The 14,842-nt window shown below is 52.2% G+C and overlaps 1 protein-coding gene across 1 annotated transcript in view; it reads left to right on the forward strand.

Annotated features, from left to right (window-relative positions):
* The first annotated feature begins 1,394 nt into the window (after positions 1 to 1,394).
* Positions 1,395 to 14,842, forward strand: part of CPOX (coproporphyrinogen oxidase) — a 43,915-nt gene continuing 30,467 nt past the window's right edge. The window contains exon 1 of the mRNA XM_082245518.1: positions 1,395 to 1,891. Within this exon, the coding sequence (XP_082101644.1) occupies positions 1,483 to 1,891 (409 nt within the window). The 5' untranslated portion in view covers positions 1,395 to 1,482. The remainder of the gene's footprint in view (positions 1,892 to 14,842) is intronic.

Here is a 14,842-nt window from a genome sequence, read left to right on the forward strand (position 1 = left end):
AAGAAAGCCATTTCTTAAAGATATCCATAAAAAGTGTTGTTTAAAGTTTGCCACAAGCCACCTGGGAGACACACCAAACATGTGGAAGAAGGTGCTCTGGTCAGATGAAACCAAAATCAAACTTTTTGGCAACAATGCAAAATGTTATGTTTGGCGTAAAAGCAACACAGCTCATCACCCTGAACACACCATCCCCACTGTCAAACATGGTGGTGGCAGCATCATGGTTTGGGCCTGCTTTTCTTCAGCAGGGACAGGGAAGATGGTTAAAATTGATGGGAAGATGGATGGAGCCAAATACAGGACCATTCTGGAAGTAAACCTGATGGATTCTACAAAAGACCTGAGACTGGGATGGAGATTTGTCTTCCAACAAGACAATGATCCAAAACATAACGCAAAATCTACAATGGAATGGTTCACAAATAAACATATCCAGGTGTTAGAATGGCCAAGTCAAAGTCCAGACCTGAATCCAATCGAGAATCTGTGGAAAGAACTGAAAACTGCTGTTCACAAATGTTCTCCATCCAACCTCACTGAGCTCGAGCTGTTTTGAAAGGAGGAATGGGCAAAAATTTCAGTCTCTCGATGTGAAAAACTGATAGAGACATACCCCAAGCGACTTACAGCTGTAATCGCAGCAAAAGGTGGCGCTACAAAGTATTAACTTAAGGGGGCTGAATAATTTTGCACACCCACATTTTTTGTTTTTTATTTGTTAAAAAAGCTTGAAATATCCAATAAGTTTCGTTCCACTTCATGATTGTGTCCCACTTGTTGATTCTTCACAAAAAATTACAGTTTTATATCTTTATGTTTGAAGCCTGAAATGTGGCAAAAGGTTGAAAAGTTCAAGGGGGCCGAATACTTTTGCAAGGCACTGTATATTTAGGAGGGGGGGGGGGTTAGATTGTGTAGTTTATTTAGGAGGGGGGTTGATTATGTAGTATATATATCTATAGGAGGGGGGGGGGGTAGATTGTGTAGTATATTTAGGAGGGGGGGTGATTATGTAGTATATAATATATATATATAGGAGGGGGGTTGGATGTGTAGTATATATATATATATATATATATAGGAGGGGGGTTGGATTGTGTAGTATATATATATATATATATATATATATATAGGAGGGGGGTTGATTATGTAGTATATTATATATATATATATATATATATATATATATATAGGAGGGGGGTTGGATGTGTAGTATGAGTACTCATGTACCGGAGGAGTGTACAGTACACGGCGCACGCATTGCTCTGTTCTACACACACTTTCTGTATTCCCTGGAAGAGCCCGCCCACTACAGTCACATAACGAAGCACACCGTCCAGTAGCAGTACAGTATTCAGTGACAGATCCCGCCCCGGTGACCTGGGCCCGCCCCCTGTGTGTAGACGTGCGGTCGGTCACAGTCGGTGCCCCCGGTCACGTGTACATATACCGGGCTCGGTGCGGGCGGTACTCCCAGTGATGTCTGTACAGGTGGCGGTGAGGTTGGGCCGGACGTTCCGGGGGAAATGGCCGCTCTTCTCTGTAGGTGTCCGGGCTCTCCATACACCGGCGGTCCGCTCCCGGGGAAGAGCCGGCTCCTCGGTCCTGCTGGGGGCGGCGGTGGTGGCCGGACTGGCGGCGGGCTTCTCCCGGTTGCAGAGGGCGGAGATGGCGGCCTCGGTGTCGGAGGAAGAAGAGGTGGCCCGGCGGTGTGAGACGTTCATGGCGGCCCCGGTAACCTCCGTAGAAGAGCTGAAGGAGAAGAGCCGGGAAACCAGGAGCAGAATGGAGCTTCTTATCATGGAGACTCAGGCCGAGGTGTGCCGGGCCCTGGAGAGGGCGGACGGGGGCGCCACCTTCACTGTGGACCGCTGGGAGAGGAACGAGGGTGAGAGTGGGGGGAGGGGGAATACTGACCTGAGTTACCTGGATTGTCCTGTCTGAGGGGCGCAGGTCTGTCCTATGTCTGTCCGTCCTATGTCTGTCCGTCCTATGTCTGGCTGTTACTATGAGTAGGGTGCAGATCAGTGAGCTCTTTACCTATAATGTCCCCAGGGGTCAGCTCATTGTCCTGTGCCTGCAATGTACTGTCTGTGGGCTACTGATCGCTGTCCTCTACCCGCTGGCCCGCCTATGGGGGGGGGGAGGACGACCGCTGGCCTGCCTATGGGGGGGGGAGGACGACCGCTGGCCCGCCTATGGGGGGGGGAGGACGACCGCTGGCCCGCCTATGGGGGGGGAGGACGACCGCTGGCCTGCCTATGGGGGGGGAGGACGACCGCTGGCCCGCCTATGGGGGGGGGAGGACGACCGCTGGCCCGCCTATGGGGGGGGGAGGACGACCGCTGGCCCGCCTATGGGGGGGGGAGGAGGACGACCGCTGGCCCGCCTATGGGGGGGGGAGGACGACCGCTGGCCCGCCTATGGGGGGGGGAGGACGACCGCTGGCCCGCCTATGGGGGGGGGAGGACGACCGCTGGCCCGCCTATGGGGGGGGAGGACGACCGCTGGCCCGCCTATGGGGGGGGGAGGAGGACGACCGCTGGCCCGCCTATGGGGGGGGGAGGAGGACGACCGCTGGCCCGCCTATGGGGGGGGGAGGAGGACGACCGCTGGCCCGCCTATGGGGGGGGGGAGGAGGACGACCGCTGGCCCGCCTATGGGGGGGGGGAGGAGGACGACCGCTGGCCCGCCTGTGGGGGGGGGGAGGAGGACGACCGCTGGCCCGCCTATGGGGGGGGGGGAGGAGGACGACCGCTGGCCCGCCTATGGGGGGGGGAGGAGGACGACCGCTGGCCCGCCTATGGGGGGGGAGGACGACCGCTGGCCCGTCTATGGGGGGGGAGGACGACCGCTGGCCCGTCTATGGGGGGGGGGGGGGCGACCGCTGGCCCGTCTATGGGGGGGGGGGGGCGACCGCTGGCCCGTCTATGGGGGGGGGGGACGACCTCTGGCCCGTCTATGGGGGGGGGGGAGGACGACCGCTGGCCCGTCTATGGGGGGGGGGGAGGACGACCGCTGGCCCGTCTATGGGGGGGGGGGGGACCTCTGGCCCGTCTATGGGGGGGGGGGGACCTCTGGCCCGTCTATGGGGGGGGGGGGAGGACGACCGCTGGCCCGTCTATGGGGGGGGGGGAGGACGACCGCTGGCCCGTCTATGGGGGGGGGGAGGACGACCGCTGGCCCGTCTATGGGGGGGGGGGAGGACGACCGCTGGCCCGTCTATGGGGGGGGGGGGGGGGCGACCGCTGGCCCGTCTATGGGGGTGGGGGCGACCGCTAGCCCGTCTATGGGACGGGGGCGACCGCTGGCCTGCCTATGGGGGTGGGGGCGACCGCTGGCCTGCCTATGGGGCTTCTGTTTTCATCTGATGATCCAGCCAGTCCCTCTATGTATTTTTCAAAAGAACAAGCTCTCCAGCAAAATGTATCAGGTTACATGCAAGGGACAAACCATTGATCCCCCCCCCCCCCGCAGTTGTGATTAAATGATCAGCTTTTAATTCATGAAAAATCTTTATCCCAAAGGGGGGGGGAGAACAGTTTGCTGTAAGTGATTATAAAGTGTGAGCTGAGGTTTGGCTTTAATCTGTTAGTGTAACTAAATCAGCTAATACCCCCCCCCCCCCAACACTCAATCTGATATTGCTGCTGCCTGCTGTGCTCATTCATCCAGAGTGAGGGCAGCTAATACAGGGGGTGTGTTAGTGGGCAGATCACCAGGGGCAAAAAAGCCTGAAAAAGAAAACTAATACAGCCACCACATCGAATGATTGGTAAGCTGCAATAACACATTTTTGGCTTTGGATTTCTTACAGCTTTTAAGAGTTTAGAGATTCTTCATCTCCTATGAGCGCTGGTAGGTCCCTGTCCGTGTGAATGAGCCCCCTGGTGAGGTGTATGTAGTCATCCTGGAGACTATAGTTGTCATTTTGGTTCTCTGGATTCAATCCCACAGAATGCTGACTTGGGGTTCTTTCACACAGAGTGGACCATATTGCGATCCGCTCCGGCACTTTTTTTTTTTAACGGACACGGGTGACACTTGTGTCATCCGCTCCATATGTCCGCATATCATCCCATCCGTTTGCGGCTGATATACAGACATAATGTATGTCTATGGGCATTGCAGATGTCAGCGGATGACACCGCTGACATCCGATTTTGCATCCTTTCCGTTTTATTAACGGAAGAAAAATAGGGTTCTGTTCCGTTCCAAAAAATGGAACAGAACTAAAAGGACGAAAATCGGATGTCAGCGGATGGTATTCCGCTGACATCCGCAATGCCTTTGACTTGCATTATGTCCGTAAATCATCCGCACAACGGATGGGGTGATTTACGGACATACGGAACGCCCGTGTGAATGTAGTCATCCTGGAGACTATAGTTGTCATTTTGGTTCTCAGTTCTCTGGATTCAATCCCACAGAATGCTGACTTAGAAAACTCACACGAGACTTCTCTTGGTTTATGCCCCATACACACGTGCAGATTATCTGCAGACTTTTGTCTGCAGACTTACCTTTTCTATGTAGTGCAAGGGCCTGCCGGATTGCATACAAATTGAAAGTGTTTAGGTTTGACCTCATATTATATGGTTTTGGTAAGTCTGCAGATAATCTGCACGTGTGTATGGGGCATTACACGTTCTCTATCAGGGACTCATTTTCAGAGTTATTCATCCAAGTGTATTTGATCTGAGCTTCTTAAAATGCTTATGAATGAAGGGAGTGCATTGTAAGAAGGGATTGCCAAGTGGAATTTGTAAAAAGTCTTCAATCCTTTTTTTTGTGTTGATTTCAGGCATACATCAAAAGAGCTGCACTGCAATTGGTAGTTGGATTTATCTAATTCTTGGTACTTAGATACAGTGCATACAGAAAGTATTCACAGCGCTTCACTTTCACTTTTTCCACATTTTATGTTACAACCTTATTCCAAAATGGAATAAATTTATTTGTTTCCTCAACATTCTACAACAATACCCCATAATGACAATGAAAAGTTTGTTTGAAATCTTTACAAATTCAAAAAAATTAAATAAATAAAATAGAAGCCATGTACATAAGTATTCACAGCCTTTGCTCAATACTTTGTTGAAGCACCAATTACAGCCTCAGTCTTTTTTTTAAGTATGCTGCTACAAGCTTGGCACACCTATTTTTGGGCAGTTTCTCCCGTTTTTTGCTGGACCTCTCAAGCTCCATCAAAGGAGCTTCAGTGCACAGCCGTTTTCAGCTCTCCAGAGATGTTTAATCAGGTTCAAGTCTGGGCTCTGGCTGGGCCACTTAAAGTGGAGTTCCACCCTTAAAAGACACTTTGCCCCATCTGCTTGCTCTGTGTCACCTGAAAAATAAATGGATAATCACGTTTTTTTTTTTTTTTTTCATTACTTCCCTTGTTTTAGAAGAAAGTATACTCACATTACTTCCTCTTCCTCTCTCTGCGGCCGCAGCCCGCGCCGTCACTTCCTGGCTTGCATTGATTCCTGGGAGCTGAGCGTCATCGCTCCCAGGAATCAATGCGCCTGCACCGGCCCCGCTCGTCATGTCCAGTGCAGGTGCGTCATTCACTGCTAAACAGCTTCTGGGCATGCCCAGAAGCTGTGCAGGAATGACGTGCCTGCACCGGACATGACGAGTGGGGTCGGTGCAGGGTATTCTGGGACGAAGAGGACGCGCTGGCTTCAACTGCCCACACCTGAGATGGCAGCGCTGGACAAGACATTTTCAAGGTAAGTATTTCTTCTAAAAGGTAAGTGCGACCTGGGACAGTTCAGAGGCTATCCATTGTGGAATGCACTAGCCCTGACTGTCCCGGGGTTATTTTTAGTGAAAAAAACTATCCGAGGGTGGAACTCCGCTTTAAGGACAGTCAGAGTTGTCCCGGAGCCACTCCTTTGTTCTCTTGTCTGTGTGCTTAGGGTAGTTGTCCTGTTTGAAGATGAACCTTCACCCCAGTCTGAGGTCCAAAGCACTCTGCAGCACGTTTTCTCAAGTTGTCTTCCAGGACAGCCCATGAGACCTAGGGCTCCTCCTACCAGGACAGGAAACACGTTAACCCCACCAGAGATAAAAGGCAGTCCTCCCCGTTCAGTATTAGTGTTTCCTCTGCACAGGGGGGTAACATGTTCCAGGAACCATTTTTCTTTGGGTCTCATGGTCTGTCCTATGGATACATGGTAGAGAATCCTATGCAGCCATCTCCTGCCCAGTGCGATACCTCCTAACTGCAGGTTTGTGGCAGCTGCTTATCTCCTGTCCTCAGAGCCAGGGGCACTGGTGATGCCAGGGGAGCAGGAGGGATGGTCTCTGTCCCCCTTATGCATCCTGGAAAGACAGCTCTTTGCCAGGACAGCAGCGTGGCTAGCCAAGCAGGGGGGGTGGGGGGAAGGAGACTGTATTTGCTGATCAACCGTGTGTAGGGCGTTCCATGCTGACCCAGCAGCAGCGATGTAGCGTCATTTCCGATCGTGGTGATGTCGTCAGTGGGTGCTGGAGCTGCTGGTTCTAGTCTCAAAGGGCAGGAACAGAAAATGCTGGGTGGCTGGTGTAGTTTTACTCCCAGCAGAGGCTGTGGAACACAAACAAGAGCAGGATGGACTCCTCTGCAGCTACTGCTCAGGCAGTGGATGCCGAGTCTGGCGCCAGCACCACTCAGGTAAGCCTGGGGACTCTTCCCACTTGCATATACTGTGGGACTTTTTCTCCTCCATCATAAGCTTTGTGGGGCTTAGTGAAGGAGCACCTTTCCTCTCTCCTGCACTGGGGTGTGTTTTTGGAGAACTGGGTGGCCTAATTCTCAAACTAGGCTTTCTTTTATGTTTTGTTTGCAGTCCAAGTTTTCGGACAAGGTCCAGGCACAACCACCCAAGAAGGAATGCGCATTTTGCGGGGCAAAGATAAGCTCCTCGTGGAGTGAAGTGTTCTACCGCACGTGCATAGGCAGAAGATGTTGATGATTTGTTAAAAGCGGTCTATGTCACAATTGAAATTGGAAGAGTTCAGTTATCAAAACATGATCTTGTGTATGAAGGAATGCATAAGAAGGCAGCCAGGGTTTTTCCTGCACACAGCTCCCTTCTAGATAAAATTTGATTAGATTGGGAGAATCTTGAGAGGAAATGCATTTTCTTTCCAGCAACCTGAAAAGGAGGTTTCTCTTACGTCCTCCGACAGTCGCCGCCCACTTCATATTCATCACCAATGGGGTTATGTCCTTTATTCCGTAGGAGTAGCTAGGCAATAGAATATGTTAGTACAAAGACTTTTAACATATCCCACCCCCAGGGGGTGGTCCCCTCAGTACATAACCCTCCACTTCCTGTATCCAACTCAGTTTCATTTGTCTAGCTGTCAGGAGTAGCTGGAAGTTTCTGTGCTGGGGCACCTTGTCTCAGCTCTCTTTCCTTTCTTTGGATTTTATTTGAGTTTTTTCTCTCTTTCTTGTTAGCTGTTATTTTACCAGCGTTAGTTAGTTCTTCTGATGAAGAGGATCATGCGGGCTGCGTCTCGGGCTGATCCCCCTGGTAGCAGGCTGTGGGTCAGTGGCTTCTCAGCCCGCCATCGAGCGTTCAGTCAGGTATCGCTCCTGAGTTATCTGAACGACCCATCCCTGTTCCGTGCAGGGATGCTAGGTGAGGTGGCTACCTCACTGGACGCTGTGCGGTTTCTCAACCCACCTTCTGATGCGTCCTGGATGCGACTCTCCCTGCCTCATGTGCAGCGGTTTGTTCGCCTGTGCGGGTCCCCCACGCCATGTGAGAGGTAAGTACATTTATGTGGGGACCTGTCTGTCTGGGGGGTGTCAGTCTGGGACTGTGTACCTTGCCCTGTGTTCACACTATTACGTTTTCCCTATCTCTCACATTGCAAGCTGTGGGCTGCAGGAGGGGGGGCTGGCTGCACTCTGTGTCAGTTTTCTGTCTGTGTGAACGGCTGTGTGCTGTGGGGCTTGAGTTTCTCATGCTTGGGGCACATTACAGCGCCGCTGCGGCGGTTTACCATGTTCCTTTTTTTGGGCAGATGGTGTGTTTTTTACTTCTCCCTCATGGGGTGTGGGAGCGGCGGTTTCGGCGCCAAACGGCGCCATTTTGGCTGCGATCGCTCCGGCCGCATGTTTTACATGCATGGCGGCCATTTTCTTGTAGCCTCCATAGGCTTTCATAGAGCGCCCTGTATGCCAGCATTTCCTTTCCTTCAGGAGCACCGCAGGCAGCAGCAGCAGCACCGATCTCTCCAGGTTCATTTCTTTTTATTCCCTGTATCCTGCCTTGGTATACTTGTCCCTGTGGGGGTCCCTTGTGTGGGATGCTTAGTGTGAGTGGGCTACGATCGCATCGCTCTCTTAAAGGGGCGGTCACCCATTTATTTTTGCTGCTACAAGGGCATGGATTCTCAGGAATACTAGTTTCCTGCCAATTTAGTGGGAAGCCAGGGGACTGCGGTTTCCCCCCCCCCCGGGGGGGGATTTGGCTGCGATTGTGGCTAGCCTTGCGACTCAGGTGCAAATGCTGGTGGTTGCTCAATCCTCTAAAAGGCCCAGAGTTTTCAATTTCCTCTGTTTCAGAGGGTGATGGTACTGGGGCTGCTGGGGCAGAGATCTCCTTATCGGGGTCTCGTTCCTCCCGGGACCTTATAGGGTCAGAAATGGAGGCTGAGGTAGAGGGGGTTGATAATTCTCCCCCTGGCTCGTCTGAAGAGCTTGCGCTCATGGATGAATTGGTTACTTCTATCAAGCAAACTCTGCGTTTGGAGGAGGAAACAGGTCCTCCAGCTGCCTTGGCGGCTTATGGGACGCAGAAAAGGCGCATATCATCGCAGATGTTTCCATGCACTGATGATTTTCAGCGCGCTGTGAAAGAACGATGGCGTAATATACGCAAACCTTTTGCTGTACCAAGTAGGTTTAAGCTGCGCTATCCTTTTACGCCCGCTACTGCTGGGCGTTGGTGTGTCCCACCTCCGGTGGACCAGGCGTTAGCAGTTTTGAACAAGTCCACTGCGATTCCTGCTGCAGACACCCCGGTGTTCCGGGATGCCACGGACAAGAGGATGGAGTCCTTTGCCCGTCGTACCTATTCTATTATGGGTTCTATGTTGAAAGCTTTATTGCTTCACTTATGGAGGCCCAGGCGGTCGCGAACTGGACGCAGGTGCTTAGGCGTGTCCTGGTGGCTGATTCTGCCCCCCAGGCGACTTTGGATATGGTGGATCAAATCCACCAGGGTGTCATGTATTTGTGTGATACGGACCTGGATTTGGTTCCGTTGGCTGCACGTGTACACAGTGTGGCGGTGTTATCTCGCCGCCTGGTTTGGTTGAAGTGTTGGTCTGTGGATCAATCTTCACGTAAGACCTTGGCCAATCTGCCTTTTGATGGTTCTTGCCTTTTTGGCGAATCCCTGGATGCCCTAATTAAAGGGGTCACGGGGGGTAAGAGCACGCTCTTACCTCAATCCCACTAGACTAAGACGGCTCCTGGAAAAAAGAATGCTTTCTTTCGGCCCCCTCAGGGGTCCTTTCGTGCTTTTCGGCCACATTTTGGGACAAGCCGTCCAAGGGTCAAGGCTCCCGCAAGAAGCCGTGGGCAGGTAAGCAAAAGTCCGGCCAATCCGGTTCTGCGGCCCACAACAGTGCGGCCTGAAGGGGCGCCCTCACCCACTTTCACAGGAAATCGTTCGATCTGGCTACTAGATCGAGTTTCTCTCTCGGCCGGAGAGCAGATTTTTTCCCTCAAGTCTTCTGTTATCCCCGGAGCGTTTGCGGGACCTGCATCTAGCGTTGCAGGACCTGAGGGCTCAGGGAGTGGTGGTCCCGGTGCCTCATCGGGACAGATTTCGGGGGTTCTATTCCAATCTGCTCACCGTGCCCAGGAAGGAGGGCAAGGTGCGTCCGATTCTGGACTTGAAGGCGCTGAACCGCCTTGTGCGGGTGCGCAAGTTCCGCATGGAATCCCTGCGGTCGGTGGTGGCTGCCCTGGTTCCGGGGGAGTTCATGGCTTCCATCGACTTGCAAGATGCGTATCTTCACATCCCGATTTTCGAGGGTCACCAGAGGTACCTTCGATTCGCCATAGCGGAAGATCATTACCAATTTGTGGCGTTGCCTTTTGGTCTCGCCTCGGCTCCAAGGGTGTTCACCAAAGTGCTGGCACCGGTTCTGGCTTTGTTGAGGGCCCAGGGCATTTCGGTTCTGGGGTATCTGGACGATATTCTGGTTCGGTCTGCGACCAGCCAGAGTCTGGAGAAGGATCTGTCCGTCACGTTGCAGACTCTGCAGGAGTTTGGTTGGACGATCAATTTTCCAAAGTCGACATTGTGCCCATCGGTTCGGATTTCTTACCTGGGTATGATTCTGGACTCTGTCCAGGCGTAGGTCTTCCTGCCGGAAGAAAAACTCGCAGCTCTTCAGGAGGCAGTCAGGTCCCTCAGGGACGTTCCATCTTCGTCCATTCGGACGTGCATGCGGTGTCTGGGATTGATGGTCTCGGCTTTCGAGGCGATTTCCCTTCGCCCAGTTTTCACACACGGGATCTCCAAGCGGAGATATTGTCCAAGTGGGACGGGCGTCCGCAGTCTCTGGATCTCCAGATGTCATTGAGTTCTCAGACCAGAAGGGATCTTCTGTGGTGGCTTCAATCCCCCTCAGTATCGGGGGGCAAGTCTTTTCGTCCCCTTTCGTGGGCGGTGATCACCACGGACGCCAGCCTGTCGGGCTGGGGTGGTGTTCTGGGCGTTCTGTCCACCCAGGGTGTTTGGTCGACGGAGGAATTCTCCCTTCCGATCAACGTTCTGGAACTGCGAGCGATACTCCTCTGTCTTCGTCGTTGGACGGACAATCTTCACGGCTACCCGGTTTGGGTGCAGACGGACAATGCCACGGCGGTGGCTTACATCAATCACCAGGGGGGCACCAGGAGTGCCCGGGCGGCTCGAGAAGTGGCCGCGATTCTGTCTTGGGCCGAGACGCATGTCCCGGCAATATCTGCAGGTCACATTCCGGGGGTGAAATTTTGGCAGGCGGATTATCTGAGCCGTCGAACCCTGGACCAGGGAGAATGGTCCCTTCACCCGGCTGTCTTCCAGATGTTGTGCGCGAGGTGGGGTCTTCCTGAGGTAGACCTGTTCGCGTCTCGTCTGAACTACAAAGTACCACGGTTCGTGGCAAGGACGTGCGATCCTCGGGCAGACGCGTCGGACGTGTTGGTTGCCCCGTGGCATCAGTACCAACTGATGTATGCGTTCCCGCCGATTCAATTGCTGTCCAGGTTCCTTCGCGGAACCGACCACGGTGATTCTTGTGGCACCGGACTGGCCTCGCCGGTCCTGGGACGCAGACCTCGTAAATCTGGCAATCGACGCCCCGTGGCGTCTGCCTCTTCGAGAAGATCTTCTGTCGCAAGGACCGATCTTCCATCCTGCTTTACAGTCTCTGGTCTTGACGGCCTGGCTGTTAAAACCGAGGTCCTGAAGAACAGGGGTCTTTCCCCTGAGCTCATTCACACCTTAATAAATGCGAGGAAGTCTTCCTCGGGGAAGATTTATTACCGTACTTGGAAGGCGTATTTTGCCTGGTGCGAATCCAGGGGTTTCTCTCCTGACACTTATTCGGTGTCTAGGGTGTTGCCCTTCCTTCAGACGGGTGTTGACCAGCGTCTGGCGCTGGCCACGATCAAGGGTCAGGTGTCTGCTTTGGCCGTTCTTTTTCAACGGCCTGTGGCATCTGATTCTTTGGTTAGCACTTTTGTGCGGGGGGTACGTCATCTGATCCCTCCTAGGAGGGACCCTTTTCCCCCTTGGGACTTGAATCTAGTTCTATCAGTATTGCAGCGTGCTCCTTTTGAAAGGTTCTGGGAGATCTCGCTGTCTTTGTTATCCAAGAAGGTCGCCTTTTTGGTGGCTATCACCTCGACTCGTCGAGTGTCGGGGCTGGCAGCCTTGTCCTGCAAGTCTCCGTGTCTGGTTGTGCATTTGGACAAGGTGGTCTTGCGACCTAACCCTTCTTTTCTTCCAAAAAGGGTTTCGGACTTTCATCTCAATGTGGACATTGTCAAACCTTCGCTTTGCGCGAAGCCGGAGCTTCCGACGGAGGTGTTGTTTTCACTCCTTGGATGTTGTCCGGGCGATTAGAGTCTATCTCAAATCGACTGAGTCTTCTCGCAAGTCGGATGCCTTGTTTGTCCTTCCGGGAGGTCCTCGGAAGGGCATGGCGGCGTCGGCTTCTACAATCGCCAAATGGATCTGACGGACCATTGATCAGGCCTATGCTTTGAGGGGGAAAGTTCCCCCTGTACCTGTGAAGGCGCACTCTACCAGATCTCTGAGTACGTCTTGGGCCTGTCGTCATGGGGCCTCTGTGGCCCAGGTGTGTGAGGCGGCGACTTCGTCGACCGTACACACTTTCACAATATTCTACAGAGTAGATGTTCCGGCATCGGCTGATGCTTCCTTTGGCCGCAAGGTTCTTAGTGCGGCAGTTTCCTAGAGCCCTTGTTACGGGTTCTTTGGCTTTTTGGGATTTTTGTTTTTTCCCTGGGTTTTCTTGCTCCTGTTGAGCGAGTGTTTTGTTCTTATGCCCAACTGGTTTCCTTCCTTTGGTAAGGTTCCTTTCTCTGATGGGGAGACGGCGTTGCCTTGGGCGCGGCTGAGTTCTTCCCACCCCTCATGTTTACACTGCTTTGGGACATCCCCATTGGTGATGAATATGAAGTGGGCGGCGACTGTCGGAGGACGTAAGAAAACGGAATTTTTGTAAAATCTTACCTGTAAAATTCCTTTCTCTGAGTCCTCCGATAGTCGCCGCCCCCGCCCCTCTTTTGGGGTTTTGATGTACTCTCTACTGCTATTCCACTGAAACTGAGTTGGATACAGGAAGTGGAGGGTTATGTACTGAGGGGACCACCCCCTGGGGGTGGGATATGTTAAAAGTCTTTGTACTAACATATTCTATTGCCTAGCTACTCCTACGGAATAAAGGACATAACCCCATTGGTGATGAATATGAAGTGGGCGGCGACTGTCGGAGGACTCAGAGAAAGGAATTTTACAGGTAAGATTTTACAAAAATTCCGTTTTCCCTTTGATACGGTGCAGCCTTGGAACAAGTATCCCAAGTTGGACGCGCCTCTTTCAAAAATTTCCAAGAATATGGATCTAGCCTTTGACATGGGTATGCTTAGAGACACCATGGATAAGAGGGGCTATCCTTCTGCGCAGGGCCTGGGAGGCATCAATTACTGGTCTTAAACCGGCTTTAGCGCCCACTTGTGTAGCCAGAAACCTTGAGTTATGGGTTTCACAGATACAGACTCGCCTGTCAGCCGGGACACCAAGGGATCAGATCATTAAATCTTTCCCTCTTCTTTTTTGGGTGGTAGGTCTTCTGGCTGATTCCTCCGCTTAGTCGGTTAGAATGGCAGCTAGGACCTCAGCTTTGATCAATTCGGTCAGAAATCTCTGGCTGAAGACATGGTCAGGAGATACTTCTTCTAACAGGCAACCATCTCTTTGGCCCTAGGTTACAAGAAGCTCTGGGGCGTACATCTGACAGAAATAAGTTGTTCCCAGAAAAGAGAATCCAACTCCCCGAGTTTTTTTTTTTTTTGTGGGCAGGGGGCAGACAGCAGGGTCCGCGAGAGGAGGCCAAACCCAAGAAGCATTGGACAGGCCACAGAGGCTGGGGGGGGGGGGGGGGTCTTGTTTAATCTTCAACAGTCTGCCAAGCTATGACTTCTGCTGCAGAGTGGGAGGAAGATTAAGGGCCTTCCTCCCACAGTGAACGGGAATCCCTTCAAGCCCTTTCATTTTTGGATCTGGTGACCACAGACTGGAATTAGATTCCCAGTCGCCAGAGAGATCTAGTCACCAGCCTGCTCAGAGATCGAGTAAAGGCAACTGCCTCGAGTCTTCAGTTAGGAGACTTTGTAGATCAGAATGTTCTGGTCTCAGGGCAGAGCAGAAAAGGGGGTTTTACTCCCATATCTTTGTGATAAAAAAAAAGCCCTCGGAAATACTGCCTGATATTGAACCTTCGTTCTATAAATCACTTGTTCAAATACAAACACTTTTGCATTGAATCAATATTTTCCATAAAGAATCCGCTTTACCCGGGGTGCTTTATGGCAACACTAGACTTAAAGGATGCCTACTTGCACATCCCTATTCACCCAGCATACCAACGTGGTTTTTTTTTTTATTATTTTTTTTTATGAGCAATAAAATTGGGATTGCCAATTCCAGTTCAGTTCCAAGCGCTGCCCTTTGGGTTGTCATCGGTCTTTACAAAGGTCCTGGGGGAAGCGTTGGCCACGTTAAGGCAAAAATTAATTATGATCATCCCCTACCTGAACAACCTCCTAGTAGTGGCAGTCATGTCAGAAACTAGAGAGGGATCTCCAGACGGTTCAGGAGTTCCTCCAGTCGCTAGGCTGGATAGTCAACAAAGAGGTCTTCTATGAAGCCTTCCCAAAGAGTGACACCTCGGGTATGAGATTTCCTCACTGGATCAAGATTTTTTTTTTTCCTTCCAGGGGGAGAAAGTTTCAAACAAAATAAAATGATGGCATCCTTGCAAACCAACCAGTGGGTCTTGCTCCGAGATGTCCCGAGCCGTAGGCCTTATGACCTCTTGCTTTCCGGTTGTGCCTTGGGCGTGGTTCTGCCAACGTCCTCCTCAGTTATTCCTTCTAAGGAACTGGGACGGGTCTCCAAGTTCTTTAGACTTGAAAGTACTCATTCCCTCCAAAGTAAAGAGAACCCTTTGGTGGAGGTCACCACTTCACCTGACCAGAGGGCTAGAACAGGTCATTCCAACATCTGAGAATATTGACGGATGCAAG

This window comes from Pelophylax lessonae (genome assembly GCF_965119305.1).
Source record: "Pelophylax lessonae genome assembly, chromosome: 2".
In the NCBI taxonomy this organism is placed as follows: domain Eukaryota; kingdom Metazoa; phylum Chordata; class Amphibia; order Anura; family Ranidae; genus Pelophylax; species Pelophylax lessonae.